Raw genomic sequence first — 16,807 nt, forward strand, 5'->3', positions numbered from 1 at the left:
GTTTCTCTGTATAAACAAATATAATTGTGCGTTGTTTAAGGGGTTTTTTTGTTTGGGTTTTTTTTTGGTTTTTTTTTTTGAGGGGATTCAGCAATATCTGCCACAGATGGCCCTAGCTTGAACTCCTAGAGCTACATGAAGAAGTTGGAGAATTTGCAGCATTTCATGCTCAGCCTTTTGCTCTCTAACAAAATGGACCAAAAACAACATGTTGCAATAAACACAACAAGATCTAGATACAAACCTCAAGTTTTGACCTTTAAATCCTCTAATTTTGGTACCTAAATCCTGTCAGCTATCCAAGTAATTTTCATTGGAGTATATATTAATCACATGCTTCTATAATTATTCCTTTTGTCCAATTCTAATATTTTGGCATGTGCAGTCAAAAAAACCTCACATAAAGTGTTCCTTCCCTCCAGAAATTCTGTGTAATACAACGCATTGCAGATCCAGTTATCCATTTTGTCTGTTCTGTAATATATTTTATTGCTGTACTCCTTTTGCGCTGTATACTTCAATTTTTAGGGTACAAAAACCCGATCAAGTAAAGCACAGAAAAGTCACCACATTCCTTTAAAGATCAAGTGGAAGTGTCAAATCCATTCCATGGAAATGCACACAGCAAGGCATGAAAACCACATACGCCGATAACAATGTCTGTGTACCATCACACCTAACCCACACTGACGTGTACTGAAATTAGAGAGCATGATAATTAGAACATAAATGCTCCAGAGATTCACATTTCACTACAACCACTACAACAGACTTCTGTATACTTCATCCTTTACACCACCCATACCCAGCTCAGGTGGGCAATTTTTTCCTCAGTGGTCTATCTGTATTTCTTTTTCAAATCCGCAGTTCAGTTTTGCCTTTTGTACCTGAGGAAAGCAAGCGCCCAATCTAGCTTTTCTGGTTAAAACAAGCCTTTGGAGTGGCCTTTTCCATACTTATGTTTATATGATATTACTTCCTCAGTGAGGCAAAGCTCTAAAATGTAAAATTGTCATAACAGCTACCAAACAGACAATCCTAGTCTAAAAAACAGCTTGTTTGATACTCTTAATGACATACTGTGCATAATCTCTTTACACAGGATTAAGGAAAGATTAAAGCCAGGGACAAATAGAGGACAAAATACAACAGCTTGACAGAATCTATAATTTGTGTAAATTTAACGAATCTGAACAAGTACTAGAGAATTAAAACAAATCATCATTTTTACTGCATTACTAGAGTTTTAAGCACTAGCAGCAATTTTATATTATTTTAGATGTCTGAATTTAATTTCAAAATGTAATGAATAGCAACAAATCACCCCTACATTTCTTACATACAAATACTAGGCATTACCAAGAGTTCTACATTTGCACCCTAAACAAACTACTCTCAAATGAATAGAAACTAGGATATATGACCCAGTAAGACCCTCACTCAGAGAGCAAAACACCCCCAAACAAATTTTACCAACCTGTTTACAGTAACTGATGAAATCACCAAAACTGTTTCCGTGGCACAGCACTGTTCTCAATGATCAGACTGGGCAGTATTGCACAGCACAGAAAGTATGATGATATAGATTTTAAAAGTTAAAAACAAACAAACCCCAAAACCAAATCCAAGCACAAAACAACAAACAAATTTTGCTACAAGAACCCTCTTCGTAGTGACTCTATATTACTAAAGCCACCAGTAATCAGGTCCCACGACAGGTGGATCCAGCTCTTGAGATTAACCTCAAATCCATTACCCTAATCAATGACCAGCAGTTATTTAAAAGCACGAGGCTCAGCTGCAAGAAAGAAGTCAGTAACATTGACAATAAATACTGGTGCTTTGAAACAGACTGCCTTTTTTTTTTTAAGTCCCTTTAAAAATCTAATACATTGTTCCACTTGTGTGTATCAGGCATTCAGGATTGGGCATATCACAACAAGAACTCCAGTTTCCTTTAAGTATTTTCCCCTGTTTTGTTCCAAACTGGCTTTGGTTTCAAACGAAAATTACTCACACCAACTTTTTCAGCAGATTACCACTGCCAGCACAGCTACCTCCTCCTAGCCCCTTGGCTGAAAGGGACCTCTGGAGATCATCTAATCCAAACCCCCTACCAAGGCAGGGTCACCTAGAGCAGGTGACACAGGAACACAGCCAGGTGGTCTCTCCAGAGAGGAAGACTCCACAACCTCCCTGGGCAGCCTGTTGCAGTGCTCTGCCACCCTCAGTGTAAACAACTTCTTCTTCAGGTTGAGGTGGAACTTTTCAGATTATGGCCACTGCTCCTCATCCTGTCGCCGGGCACCACTGAAAAGAGTGGCACCATCCTCTTGGCACTTGCCTTTGAGATAATTATACGCACTAATGAGATCCCCTCTCAGTCTTGGGAATGAAACAAACGCTTGTTTCCAGTTCAGTTCCCCCTGGTGACACCGAGTCGCCTCGCAAGCGTGCGCAGGGACGTTCCGTAACATCCACAGCGCCAAGGGGAGCACGGCGCTCCTGCCGCTCGCTCGGGCCATGAAACTGGGCACCGCCCGGCCTGCGAGTTTCACCCCGGTTCTCCTAAATAAAACTTCACCTCCTGTCATTAACCGCGGGCCTCTCAGGCCGCCAAGGCCCGGGAAGCCGAAGCAGGCAGGGTCCGTGTCCCCGCAGGCTCCGCACCCACGCGGCGCCGCCGCTCCCAAAGCCCCGCGGGGCAGCGGGGCAGCCCCCCACACACGCGAGTTCCCCCCGCCAGCGACCCAAGCCCCCCGAGCCACGCTGGGGGCCGGCAGCAGCCGCCCTCCGCGGGAAGGGAGCCCTGGGCGCTCCCGCGGCAGCCCAAAGCAGCACCTCCTCCGCGCTGGGAGGACCCCAGAGAGGCCCGGCCCCCGGGGCATGGGCGCTCACCAGCCCCGCCCGAGGGGGACGCGGCCCCTCGGCAGGGCGCTGTCCCCGCCGCCCCGCACTCACCGCGGCGCTGCGGGCGGAGCCGGCTCGCTGCCGTCGACCCCCGGCCCGCCCGCCGCCTGCCTCGGCCGGGCCGCTCTGCCCCGTCACCGGGGCGACGGGCGCGGGGCCGGGCCCCGGGCTGGGGCGGGCCCGCCGGCCGCACCGCCCTCCCGGCCGCGGACACGGCTGCCGGGGAATCCCAGGCGGAGCGGAGGAGCTGGGACGCGGCGCTGGGATAAACGGCGCCGTGGGCAGCGGGGACAGCGCCCTGTCGGAAAGGAAGTGGTGCGCAGTGGGAGCTGAGCCTGGCGGCCGCGAGTTCCCTGAAGGTGGCCCCGTGATACGCGAGATCGTCTTTAGACAGTCCTTATTATAATCGCTGCTAATAGTAATTATGCGTTGGGTACATTTTTGGTGCTCTGGTGAGACCCCACCTGCAGTGCTGAATCCAGCTCCGGGGTGCCCAGCACGGGAAGGACCTGGACCTGTTGGAGCAAATGCAGAGCTTGGTGTTCTGTGGTGCTCAGGGGGCTGGAGCGCCTCTCCTACGAAGACAGGCTGAGAGAGCTGGAGCTGTTCAGCCTGGAGGAGAGAAGGGTCTCAGATGACCTTAGAGCATCTTTCCAGTACCTAAAGGGAGCTTTCAGGGAAGATGGATAGAGTCTTTTTACAAGAGCGTGGACAAAGAGAAATGGCTTCAAAAAGAGATTCGATATTAGGGAAAAAAATCTTTACTGTGATGCTGGTGAGGGACAGGAACAAGTTGCCCAGGGAATTTGTGGATGCCCCATCCCTGAAAGTGTTGAAAGCTGGATTGAATGGAACTCTGAGCATCCTGGTCTAGTGGAAGGTGTCCCAGCCTGTTGCAAGGGGTTTGGAACTAGACGATCCTCAAGGTCCCCTTCCAATCCAAACCATTCTGTGATCGTATGAAATAAAGCTACCAGCTAAACCACAGTGTACTTAGGATTTGTACAGAAACTCCCACCTATAGTATTCCCAGCTGTAGTGAGACCTGAGGGATCTTTTTTTTCCCTCCTAGCATCTTATAACAATTATTTATTATAAGCAATTTATTAAAATGCATGTTGCTAATATTGATGCAGGGGAGAAACGTTGAGTGCTCTATGCATTCTAAAATATATGTATTTCTGTTACAAAAATAATAATGAACTTTCTCCTTGGTCCTTTTTAATCTTTTCTCCAGGGTGTACAGAAGGCACAGTGAATAAAAGTGGTGTATTTAGTGTCTGATCCAGAGGTGCTTTTGGCAGGGAAGTCTCATTTTAAGTTTCGATTCTCAACATTAGCTTGAGCTTCCTATTTTTTAATGTTTTTAAGAGTGAGGAGCAAGAAAAGGAAGAGATAATTTCAACACAATAACTACTAGAAACACTATTGGAGGGAAAGGCAGAAAATTGTTTTAGAAATTCAGATTCCTATCTGTTTCACCAAGCTGACAGCTCAGACTTGCTGAGCAAAAATAGGAAATTGTTTTCATTTTACCTTTTTTTCTCTCCCCACCCTGTTCCTCATTAATTGGCATGGTAACTTTGTGATGGTTTAAGAACTGTTGACAGATTAATTGATTCTACCTCAAGTCAACCGGGTGGAACGTGCGGCTATGGGAATCGGTTTTCTGGAATTCAAAGGATTTGGCCACTTGCACATAGCTTGCTGAAATGAAAGTACAAGAAAACAACATTGTATTTTCTGAAACAAAATATGCTTGTTTCCTTTACTGAAACACAACATCAGAGGTGACTGCCAGGTAAAATAAAGTTCAAAGGTGAGACGTGGACATGAGAAGGAAGAAAGTACCATAACCCACACAGCAGAATTCAGGCAGAGATTCAGCAGGAGATGACTGTATGTAGCAAAGAATTTAACCATGCATTAATCTCCAAGAATATGTTTGATCACTACTACTTGGATACATCTCTACCACACAATATGTGAAAACAACTCTCCACTGTCAGTGGAAATGATGCAGCAGTTACCCTTTGATGTCCTCTTCCTGCCCTTGTGTCCTTGTTCACAGTGATGAGCTCCCTCTCCTTCCTTAGAGGAGTGCTGCCACTCTGTTTCATAGGATGATAGAATGGTTTGGGCTGGAAGGATCCTTAAAAATCATCTAGTTCTGACCTCTCTGCCATGGTCAATGACACCTTCCACTAGACCTGATGTCTCAGAGCCTGATCCAACCTGGCCTTGATCACTTCGAGTGCATCAACCGCTTTTCTAGGCAAACTGTCCCAGGGCCTCACCACCCTCACATGAAAGAATTTCTGCCCAATATTTAATCTAAACCCACCCTGTCTCAATGTAAAGCTATTCCCCCTGTCCCTACATGCCTCTGTGAAAGGTCCCTCTCCAGCTCTCTTGCAGGCTCTCCTTAGGTACTGGAAAGATGCTCTAAGGTCAGCTGAGACCCTTCTCTCCTCCAGGCTGAACAGCCCCAACTCTCTCAGCCTGTCTTCGTAGGAGAGGTGCTCCAGCCCTCTGAGCATCTTCATAGCCTCCTCTGGACTTGCTCCGGCAGGTCTGTGTCCTTCTCGTGCTGGAGGGCCCAGAGCTGGATGCAGCACTGCAGGTGGGGTCTCACCAGAGCAGGGCAGAGGGACAGAATCGCCTCGCCAAGCCTGCTGGCCACGCTGCTTTGGATGCAGCCCAGGATGCATTTGGATTTCTGGGCTGCAGGCACACTGACTGCTGGGTCGTGCTGGGCAACCAACAGCCCCAAGTCCTTCTCCTCAGGGCTGCTCTCAATCCATTCTCCCCCATCCTGTATTTGTCCTTGGGATGCCCTGACCCAGGTGTAGGACCTTGCATTTGGCCTTGTTGAGCTCCATGAGGTTCACACAGTCCCATCTCTCCAGCCTGTCCCGGTCCCCCTGGATGCCGTTCCCTTCCCTCCAGTGTGCTGACTGCAGCACCCAGCTTGGTGTCATCATCAGCCATGCTGAGGGTGCCCTCAATCCCACTGGCCATGTTGCTGAACAAGATGAAAATGCTCTTGGTTGCTCGTGGGTTATTTCCAGTCCAATTACAGTCACTTATAAGAGATCTGGCACAAGCAAGAGGTTTATGTGTAAATAATTTCTGTGTTAGTTTTCTGTGCACAAAAGAAGAATTTAAATCTAAATTCTGTAACCAGGACCTTGTGTCTGTCACTCATTGGTACTTTTTTGTAATGGTCCCCAACGTCTCACACATGTGAAGACAGAAAGGCTGTAGACAGAACTTGCCAATATTTGAGCCAGACTGCAATGTGGTGTGGAGTTGCAGTACAGGCACTGCAAGCCAGTCACTTAACACTTCATTTTGTCATGAAGACAGGGGAGAGGTGCTATCCTGTGCTCTTGCTATGAACCAGGAAACTGAAGGAAAGGCGACAGGATGGAACAAAGAGACCCAGGATGTTTGTGAGCCCTGTTAAGGCACCTCTGAGAACATCCTTATGCACCTGCTTCCCTGCTTATTTTACAAAACAACACGCATAGAGCCACTGGTAATTTTCTGTTGAAAGAACCTCCTTTGGTTGTGGTCCTTAAAGGTGTTGATGCTATGCTCAAGTGCCAGCCAAAATATCTGAAAATACCTTCTCCCAAACACCATCACAAGTGCCAGCATGCATGTTGAAGCTTATAGGGACTGTGTAAACTTCATTTTTCTGTTTGTTTGAATAAGGTTCAGCCAAAATAGCAATGTTTCCCTGTGATACTTACTTGCACCTGTGTCACCCCATTGATCATGTCTCATATGGATTCTTGCAAGCCTGGAGAGGTGCTGTGTTGAAATGCACTCTCCGTTCTGCACAATCCCAGGTGTAGCACTACATAAACACTATCTGCTTCACCTTCCCTTTGCTTGTGAGTGATGGGCAGATACTTAACTTTAGGCAGCTAGAACACCAAAGGCAGTAATCCAGGCATGGATAACCACTGTACACCACTCTCGTTATTTCTCAGGCAGAGGGATTTTAACAGGCCTGGACTCACTTTTTGCTCTATGTGTTGGGAGGAACCACTCCAACACTAAATACCTTGGTTCCCTCCTTTTTGTCTGCATGTGACTTCTCCTGATAAAGGTGGGAATGACATGAACTTTCTTAAATGCACCCCTAGAGCTGCATTGTGCACCCTATTAAATGATGTCTCTCAGGAAACACAATCTACTTTGGTGAAAGCTGTCTCACCTGTATTAGATAGCTTTGCTCCCCCCCCAAAAAAAAACCACTAAGAAAAACCTCAGGAATTCAAAGGAAATCCTAGAAAATCCCCAGGAAGGAAAAAGTCTCAGATCCTATTCAATTCTGCTGCACTGGTGGTTTCCACTCATAGAACTGATAGAAGAGCTTGTCTCTGTCTTTAAGGTGATAGCTTGTACCCCCAAATGAAGTGATGACTACTTCAGGCTCAATAAGCCCCAAACAGCCATGTTTCTACATACCTCATGTGTAGCATTTACCACATTTGAAATGCCCTGAGATAACCTGCTTTCAGGAGACGAGCAGGGGCTAAGCAAATTGCTCGGACTCTCACTGGAGGTCTTTAGCAGGACTGGGTGGATACATGTGGTCATGGAGCAGGACAGTGTGCCAGGCTCTGTCTGCCCCCCATGAGATGTGACCATGAAGTGATGCCCACGGGTATTTGCATCCATCAGGCATGTGACACAAGGCTGTATTTCGTGGGCACACAATTGAAATACTTGGTTCTGTGCCTCTTATCTCTGAGAGGCATTTGTTCAACGTTTGGGCTTTTAACCTTTGCCACTGCGAGGCTGCTGTTCTGGTACAAAGGACATCCTCAGCATGGGGACAGATGGTGCTTTACTTCAGCAGGGCCCTTGTAACCTAAATGAAGCCAGGAGACTGAGATTTGAAAGCACCTTCTCCTCTGCTCCCTCTGTGATTTTGCCATAACAACTGGAGTTAGATGGAGACGTCTGTCAGAGTACAGGGTACAGGCTGGTGAAGGGCTTTTCTCAGGTGCTCAATGCAGGAACCAGAAACCACACTTGAAAGGGATGATGAATGGAAGAGAAGGTGCTTACTCAGGAATCATCTTGCCTCAGGATGCTGCTTTGTCTGAGGAACATGCTTTCAAAGTCAGTGCTGCAGCGGTATAAACCTACAATGAGGCTTTCAATTTCAGCTTTTTTGTTGTTGTTGTTACAGAGGCTCCCATTGCCTTTACATTTATGTATTTTGAAGAGAAAAACCGTCTACAACTCTAGACTTTTTCCATCTGATATTTTTTCTGTAAAAGGTACCAAACAGCTAATCTCATCCCAGACACTTGTACATGAGAGGAAGAATCAAGGTGAAGAAAGACTACAACAGCCTTTAGAGTAGTTTTATTTGTACTGCTCAGATGATGCAGCAAGGTAATCACCACCATAGCTTTCCACTGTGTTTAAACCTCTGCCATACTTTTTATAAATAAATCCGCACCCTACAAGTAGCATCTTAACGCAACTGGCTGCATTTTCTTTACTGGTGTACAAACTTCTGCTTTAAAGGTTATGTTTAATTGGGTAGCATAATAATTTAAGCATACAACTACAATGACAAGCTTTATACCAGTAATGTGAATAGCGTGCAATCCCCACAGCTTGTCTGTTTTAATAGTGTGTAGTATTTTAATAACTTGTGCTTGAGTTGTGGTTGGCTAACTCTGCTAAAATCACTATAAAATAGAGCAATTTACAGCTTTGATATTTTCCTGGATTTTCCCATCTACAGTGAATCTTTCCAGCTTTTTTAGTTATTTTGTTTGGCCTTATTCTCCCCCATTTTTTTTTTCTTTTTTTTTTTTTTTCTTTTTTTCCCCCTTTACACTTATAAGGCTGTAAGCCTTGCCTTTTATTCTACATGTAAAATGCCTAGATATGATTTGGCATACAGCTGAGAAATAACAGTTCTGTAAATAGGCATTGTGTTACATATTCCTAAACTCTAAAATTTTGGGTAATAACTCACAAACCACCATTTTATTTTCTTTTTTTAAAGGTTAGTGTGTGGGCCAATTGTCAAATTGATGTTGTTCACCTGAATCTCTTCTTATCAGTAATTTAAAACACTTGGTAAAAGTGCTGCCATAAGAGTTTAACAAAAGCCAAGTGAGATATATAGCAAGTACACTAGAGCTAAAAGATAAGGTAAGTTTGTTGCAGGTGAATTAATGTAGTCTTTTTGTGAATTCCATCTTTGTCTGGCTTGAATTTTTAAAATGCTGAACAATCCACTGCTGAAATAGGATGCTATTAACTAGATTCCTGTGGGGCTTGGTTTCACATCTCGGACTGAACATACTGCTTTTCATAAAAAAAAATCAAAAGAAAGAAAATATACTACACCAGAAATAACTATTTTTAAACCTCAGATGCAAACAGATTTGCATGCTGTTCATTGAAAATAAAATTTGTTTACCAGATTAATGATGGCTTCAGTGCACTGAGCCTTATAATTCTAACTAGCCAGCTACTCACATTACATGGTGCCTTGCTTTTAAATATAATTTCACATTTATTGAAAAAGTAAAGTAGTATGCTGCTTCTCAAAACATAGTAAAAATATACATAAGAGAGAGGTAAAAAAAAAGTGTTCAAAAAGTTAAAGATACTTGGTAACTTAATATTAATGATACCAAAAGAAATTTTTTGACCCCATTAATTCCCTGTGTCTATTTAGCTCCCTTGTTTGGCACACCCATTTTGGGTGAGAGTTCTATTCCCTAGTACTAGGCAGCTATCAAAATATCTGTAGTTTTTAACCAGCACTGCTCTGTTTTTCCTTCTTTCCAGATTAACTAAGAATTAGTTGGTTTAGGGATGAATTTGGGGATGCATTTCCTTATGTGTTCTTTGCTTAGATCAGTTTGGAGATTTTGTTTTGTAACCTCTCTGTTGGCTTGTTTAATTTCTGAAGTAGTGCTGTTGCGGGGAGCAATGATTACAGAGAGAAAAAGGACTAGAAGTCCCTCAGGAGAGGGAGAAAGACCTGATGGAGATGGAGTGCAGAGAGGCAGCAAGGAAAGGTTCATTCAACACTGTCCCATACTAAGGAGCTGGGATGTTGCATTCTTAGACAGGATGAGTTGCATTCATGGATAAAGAGAATTCTGCACCAATAACCAATTGGTCTGACCAGCTTGCCAGGCCCCTTTAAGCAAAAACAGTTTCCCTGTAAATGGTTTTCAGGACCACATAAGTTAACTCTGGCAGCCATGTGATGCTGAGCAGGCTTGGTGGGGGTTGCCTGAGCCTTCGTGCCTCCAGGCTGAGAGTTACAGGGCATCAGTTCCTGCTGTGGCTGGGCTGTCCTTACATAGAAAAGCTGGGTATACTCCAGTCTTGATACAAGGGTTCAAAAAGCAACATGAATTTAGCATGTTTCATTTCTTAGGTTTAAGGTTTTTAATTTCTCATTTCAGAGAAACTTAGCTGATCTCTCCATTCATCAAAAGGATCGTGGCAGGTAAATGGACCATTCAGGTGAATTATTCTGCAAATTCTCTTGCTTTTACATTTCTTTCTTTCCCTGCCATTTCCTTCAGTTGACTATAATCTATAGCCACCTTCCTTTATTTCTTTTCTATTACCTGATTAGTCCTTTCTTAAAGGTGGAGCATTTTCTCTCAAAGCTTGAGGCATCTGGCAGGAGTTGTAGCTATAAGTGGATTGCACTTGGTGTCAGAGGAGGCTGTTGACTTCCAGAGGAGCTGGAAGCTCCATTTTACCTTCTCCGAGGTGTGTTTTGGGCTCAGTTCCTTGTGCCAATTTAGAGATTGTGTGGGGCTTCTTTGAAATTAGATGCAGAATATAATTCACTCAGCACACAGTTCCAGGAAGGTGCTTTTGGGAAAAAGCTGTCTTGATGTTCTGCTTCCTTACATCTCCTCAAATCCCAAGCCACTTGTCTTAGCACTAACATGGTCAACACAATAATTTGTTCTCTCATCTGCACATATTTGTCATTTGGGCATGGTTTAGTCAATATTCAGCGCTCTCAAACCTTAGGGGCTGGCCTTCATGCTCAGCAAAGCTGCTGCCCAGGGGGAATCCATACCGATAGCTCTCCACGCTCTCAGCTGGTTTGGATTTTGTGGGGACGGAGTCGTGCTGGTATAGCAACGCTGACTTTATCATCCCAAAGTCTTCCTGAATCTTCATCCCCGAATAGATGGCACCTGAGACGTTTTCTGCCACGTGGGTGTAGCTCTGGAGGTTTTTCATATCGCAGAGGTTGTCGCTGTATTTCAGCGCGGGTGGCTTGTAGGCCTGGTAGGACACCTTGGTGGTGGTGGTGATGACGGTCTGCAGCGGCGGGGCCATGGGCGCGGGGCTGGGGCTGTACCTGCAGGGATAGTCCCCGCCGTAGTAAGGGTGGGGAGCACTCGTTGGCATCTGCCCGTAGTCACTCCGGTCTCCGCCGCCCGTCTTCCCCCACGCTGGTTTCAGTCCATAATGTCTGCCAGGGTTATCAAAGCTCTTGTCGTGGGTGGCCGCAGCGTTGTAGTGAGACCCGTTCAGACTGGGGGGGGTCTGCATCAATGGCAGGACTGGTCAGATCTGTGTAAAATGTTGGGTAAGGATTCGAGCTTATGAAGGTAGGAACTCCAAACTCGTAACTGCATGGCCTGGGCATGTAGATCCTTGGATTTGGACACTTAGGGTACGGCAATAGCGGGTCCTCTGGGAAGCTGGCTGAGTCGTAAGGGGCCTTGTAGAGGTCTGCGTTCTGCAGTGAAGGGTAAGACTGGGCTGGAATCGAAAAACTGGTGTCTGTGAAGATACCAACTCTTTCTGGGCCATCCATGCAGTGAAAATTCTGTAGGTTATTGGTGTAACCACCGCTGTCATGGAACCGTCCTGCCTGATAAGGAGAAGTGGATCTTTAAGATACAGGAATCAATACTGCCCACACACATATGTCTTAATATTTGTGCTATTGCTAGTTTCAGTCCCAAATTAACAGATGTAACATGGTATAAAGCTTTGTTTTGCCCTGGGATCCCCAGTATGTGCTTATTACACCATCTCAATTGAAAAAAAAAATGTCTTCATTTATGTCACCTTTTTATTTCACTAATGACTTTGACTTACCTCGGAGTTTAGAGATCTCTTTTTCTGGGAGTGGTGATAAGAGGACATTTGCTTCTTAATTGCACTTCTTCTTGCCTCTGCCTCCAGTTTACTCTCTGGCCGGGGGTGGTCATGGACTCCTTTAGCCTAAATTAGGATTATCTGAGAATTAGATGTGAATCTGGAAGGGGGTGAAATAAGAGGCAATGTTCTAAGTAGTACAAGAGGTAGTCACAGCATGGTCTGTGGTTTGGCACAACAAGAAAGGAAGGAGAAACTAAACAAGGACAAATTAATTGTGAAAATGATTAAATAGAATAAATAATGATAAATAGAATAAAATCATGTACATAGAAGGAAAAAATGAGGAAGAAGTCAGTGAGAACTGCAGAGCTGATGACAGAGCAAAAGTGCTACCTAAATTTGTGACATTTAGGAGTAGATAATTAGAACCAAGGGGGAAAAAGAAATTTAGTTTTGTCGGTTTTCTGCAGTCCAGTATCTCAGTTCTGCTTTATAAATACATATATAAATTGTATAAATAGGCTTTAAAGATCTTTTTTCATGCCACATGATGACAAATATTCTCTTAAAGCAATATACCTTATTGAACAGAATTGAAAATTATATCCTGGAAAACTATCTGAAGATGTTCTGCTATTGAAAGTTGGTGGGTGTGCAGATCTATGTAACCAAAGTTACACTGGTATACGATGAACACTACATTTATGTGGTGTACATTTATATATGATGGACACTACATTCCTTATTCATTTGTCTGAACAGATCTACATACACTCCCTAATACAAAGTAGGAACCTAAACATTGCTTTTAAAACACTGTCCTTTCTCAAGCAGAAATTAACTTCTAAGCAAGGATTTATCAACTTTTTTGATGGTAAAATCTTCCAGTTTTGTGTGTCTGTAAGAGAACATTTGAATAATATAGGAAAGAATCTGGGCAGTTTTCATCAATTTATTGACCGGAGAATATAATTCACTGCTGTATGAGCCAGGGGAAAAAATTATCCAGGAGAAAATGTAATTTCATAGAAGAGGAACTTTTGGTATACTTTTTGTTCCAATGTTGCTAAAAAAAAAAAGAAAAATCAAGATAAAATTTCAAATTTCAGGTTAGATTTTTTTTTCCTTTTTTTCTGTCAAGATTTTAAATTCTTTGAAATTCAAAGGCTAGTTTCACATGAAGTAGAATTTTTCATACTTAAACTAAGTAAGGCTTTTCCCCTCTATTTATTTTAGTAGGAAATAAATATTTGGAAATAAATATTGGAGAGATCCAGTTGTCTTATGCAGCAGGGTGTAAAACAACTTTTTGTTCATGTTTGTGTTCTGCAAACAGGAGAATTTTAGCCATCAATGATATTGTAGCTAAAACTGAATATTGCCAATCCATAAGTGCTGCTTTTAAAGAGACAGCCAAGCGCTATTATTTGTTCTTATTATGTTCATACTAAAGAGAAATTCAGTCACGCACTAGACCTCCATCATGCTTGTCATGGTCTCTGTTACATAAAAAAGGTAGGGAGAGGAGGGAGAAATCTCTCCCTTTACAGGTATTATTTTATATATAGGTATAATTTATATAGTGTGCACAAACATATACAGCTGCTTTCTACCTGGAAAAATATTGCTTTTCCATCAAGCCTCCAGAAGTTCGTGACTGGATAGCCACTGTGTCCTCGGCAAGGAATCAACTCGAGGGCAGAGTTACAGTTGGGGCAGGCTTTCTCTGTGAACAGACAGAAACTACTGAAGAAATTGGTTAAGGACAAGGATGCAGCCTGAGAGTAAGCAGAGCTCAAAAGCAACGTGATGAAACTTCTCCAAAATTCAGATTAAAATGTGTTGTTCAAGGAAATGTAACATATATGACCAAGCACAGCTAAATGATATGAACTAGAACTGCCCACTAGTTATAAATGCTAATAATTTAAAGGACTTAAATCCATATCCCCTTAAGTATTTGCAAACAGACATTGATGAAATTTGGGACTAATCAGTCGTTGCAATTATGCCTTAGTCTGCACGCAAGTGACTCCAATTTGGAAATCAAGCCCGGATGAAAGAAGCGGGGTCCCTTGGGCATCGCAGCTCTCTCTGGGTGCCTCTCACTTTGTTGCTTCTGCCGAGCCTTGTCGCATATGGCGGGGCGGAGCTGCAGCCTGGCCCCGCCGGGCAGAGCGCAGCTCCGGGCACACACCACCACGCCCAGGCAGGACTTCTTGAGGATCTGGCAGTTGTGGTTGTTGGTGTTGCGCATGGCCCAGCCGCTGAGGTGCCGCTGCGCGTTCTTCTCCTCGCTCGAGTAGATGAGCCGCACGTAGCCATCGGGCCATTCCTGGAAGGCATCGAAGTGCTTGGGCTCCTGCGGCAGGGCAGGTGCGGAGGGAGGGCGAGGCAGCAAGGAGAAGAACAAGAAAACGTTATTAGTATATCACAACCTGATACTTTTGCCTTGTTCTAAAACACATAACAGGGAGAAATAAAAGCTTTTTCTATGACCAGCCAAGCAGCAGAAAAAGAAATATTGAAATAATAGCTTGTTCAGAAGTGCTCTCTAAAAGGGCTAGGGCAGTCTGAGATTCCATATCTGAAAAGAAAGTTGGGATCCTTTTCTCTTTTGCATCGTGATCCCTTGTAGCACAGTCTGTTGACACGTATGCCTTTTACAGTGAAGTTACCAGCTATAAGACATCAACCGTGCTGCCAGAATTTACTGACTAGTCTACTATCAGTGTGTCAAGACAAGACACAAAGCCACCCTGATCGTGACCGCTATTAAGTTCTCCTTGGTGTGGGACCATGCACCTGCAGGTGGGAAACTAGAAGTTTCAGCTATGGAATGGCTTCTTAAAGTGCATCTAATATGATTTGAATAAAGCCTTTCCCAAAAAATAGAGATAAAAAGATTTGTCATTGCAAATGTACTTCCAGTATATGTATAGTGGCACAGAGAAAGAACATTTCAATCTGGGATTTCACAGTTTTCCAGAGTTCCTCACTAAAATGTAATTACCAGAACTATGAAAAAAGATTTTAAACTGCAAAGATTTATAATGCAATACATATTTAACGTATGTATGTACCATAGGTGAGAGCAATCCCAGCAAAGAGAAGGAAACTACCAGCATTTACAGCATCAAGACATTCATTAAGACAACAGCACGGTTGTTTAAATAAATATTTTTATTTAAATAAATAAATTGTTTAAATAAAGCTTACATAAACTCTAAGATGAAAAAAGTTGCAAATTTAAAGATGCATTTGAAACTCACAACTAGACAAAAGTGGAATGCTCATTGGCATTAGTGTTGCATCGATAAACCAAAGAAATAATTAGATAACTTGGGTCATAGTAGTAAACAGTGAATTCAAGATTCTATTCAACATTTCTTGAACAAGGAAGAGGGGGAAGAGGGAGAAGGAACCTGTCCAAATGGAGCCACAGGTTGTTTTAGGAGTTCGTATCTAGCTAGGCAAAGCTGTGCATCGAATCCACACTTTTATTACAGGTCACTTTATAAAGACTACGAAACGAAAAAGTGCAAAGGTGCAAGAGAAATAAAGAAGACGTAAAACAAAGCTTTGCTTAGAGTGGAGTTCGTTCTGCTGCTCCCCAGTTCCGCGTTAGAGCTGGACAGAGACTTTCCCCAGTCCCTCCCCGCCCACCCCTTACCTGCGGCAGCTTGGGGTCGTTGATGTCCCAGGTGAGCTTCATGGCAGAGAGTGCCCGTGGGTGGCGGCTCCCGGGATTTTATACCGTCGGGGCGTCACCGAGGTGTGGGGGAAGCTCTCGGCCGGCTCCGCAGGCGGAACAGCAGCACCATCACCCCACCCCATTGACCCCCTGGGACAGGAGCTGAGCTCCCCTCCACGCCACAGGCGCATTCCGCTACCCTCATCTGGGGGTGTGTGACGGGGGATAGACACAGGGGTCGTGCACGAATCCACCCGCCAGCACTGGGGGCCGTCACCTCGGCAAATTCGAGCGGGGTTTGGGAGTCTAACCCGGCAGCCGCGGGGCTCTGCCGCTCGCTCCCGCGGTGGCCGGGATGGTGTGGGACTCATCTCTGCCCCACCGGGATGCTCCTCTTCTTGGATTTTGAGCATGGCTCGGAGCTGCCCGCAGCTTCTAAAGCCTCTGGAGAGAGGCAAAGATGCTGAATAACCTGCCCTTCGGATGTAAACGAAATCGGCGTTATTTCGCAGGTTTCCCCTTCGCGGTGTGCTCTTATAGCACCTGTTTTAAAATGCACAGTTGGTTTTAATGCCATTATATTGATAGGCGCATTTTAACTTATTGAAGAGTTACGGGGTTTTTGTTACCTATTTCCTTTCCAAATAGCCGATGCAATCTGGAGTTTGGAGGTTGTGGGGTTTGGTGGTGGTGGTTTGTTGTTTGTTTGTGGGGTTTTTTTTTGGTTTTTTGGGGTTTTTTTGTGGGTTTTTTTTTTTGTTTTGTTTTTTTTTTTTTTTTTTTTTTTTTTTTTTTTGTGTGTGTGTGTGTGTGTGTGTGTGTGGTTGGTTGGTTGGTTGGTTGGTTGGTTTGGGGTTTTTTGGTTTGTTTTTTTTTTTTTGGGGGGGGGGGGGGGCGGGGTGTTGTGGTAAGGAAAGAGGGAGATTGATTTCTGGTGTGAAAAACAGAAAGAAAAAAAATTATCCACAACAGCACAGAGACGGAACGCATTGAACGCCGAGCGTGTCTATTACCCTTTAAACGATCCCACCTGTTTCCGAATGATATTTTCATTCCCTT

General features: G+C 44.1%; 2 protein-coding genes and 1 long non-coding RNA gene across 8 annotated transcripts in view; 1 reads left to right on the top strand and 2 right to left on the bottom strand.

Annotated features, from left to right (window-relative positions):
* Nucleotides 1-3,020, bottom strand: part of MAK (male germ cell associated kinase) — a 31,141-nt gene extending 28,121 nt beyond the window's left edge. For 2 of the 6 annotated variants that reach the window (XM_040055638.1, XM_040055584.1), the window contains exon 1: nt 2,962-3,020. The gene's annotated coding sequence lies outside the window, so the exon portion shown is untranslated. Of the gene's footprint in view, nt 1-1,477; nt 2,588-2,898; nt 2,917-2,961 lie in introns of those variants that run through there. The other 4 variants (XM_040055599.1, XM_040055575.1, XM_040055592.1 and 1 more) reach the window with 3 other exon arrangements.
* Nucleotides 3,021-8,729: 5,709 nt separating this feature from the next.
* Nucleotides 8,730-15,769, bottom strand: GCM2 (glial cells missing transcription factor 2). Its single transcript, XM_040087929.2, is given in 6 exon segments — nt 8,730-11,487; nt 11,489-11,821; nt 12,052-12,177; nt 13,668-13,780; nt 14,164-14,416; nt 15,728-15,769. Coding segments are annotated over 6 exon segments (1,416 nt in total). The 3' UTR covers nt 8,730-10,938.
* On the top strand, nt 9,058-15,211 carry LOC120764144 (uncharacterized). Its single transcript, XR_005704193.2, has 3 exons — nt 9,058-9,105; nt 10,380-10,423; nt 13,695-15,211. It is a non-coding gene; the product is annotated as an uncharacterized LOC120764144 (long non-coding RNA).
* Nucleotides 15,770-16,807: the final 1,038 nt, after the last annotated feature.

This window comes from Hirundo rustica, chromosome 1 (genome assembly GCF_015227805.2).
Source record: "Hirundo rustica isolate bHirRus1 chromosome 1, bHirRus1.pri.v3, whole genome shotgun sequence".
In the NCBI taxonomy this organism is placed as follows: Eukaryota; Metazoa; Chordata; class Aves; order Passeriformes; family Hirundinidae; genus Hirundo; species Hirundo rustica.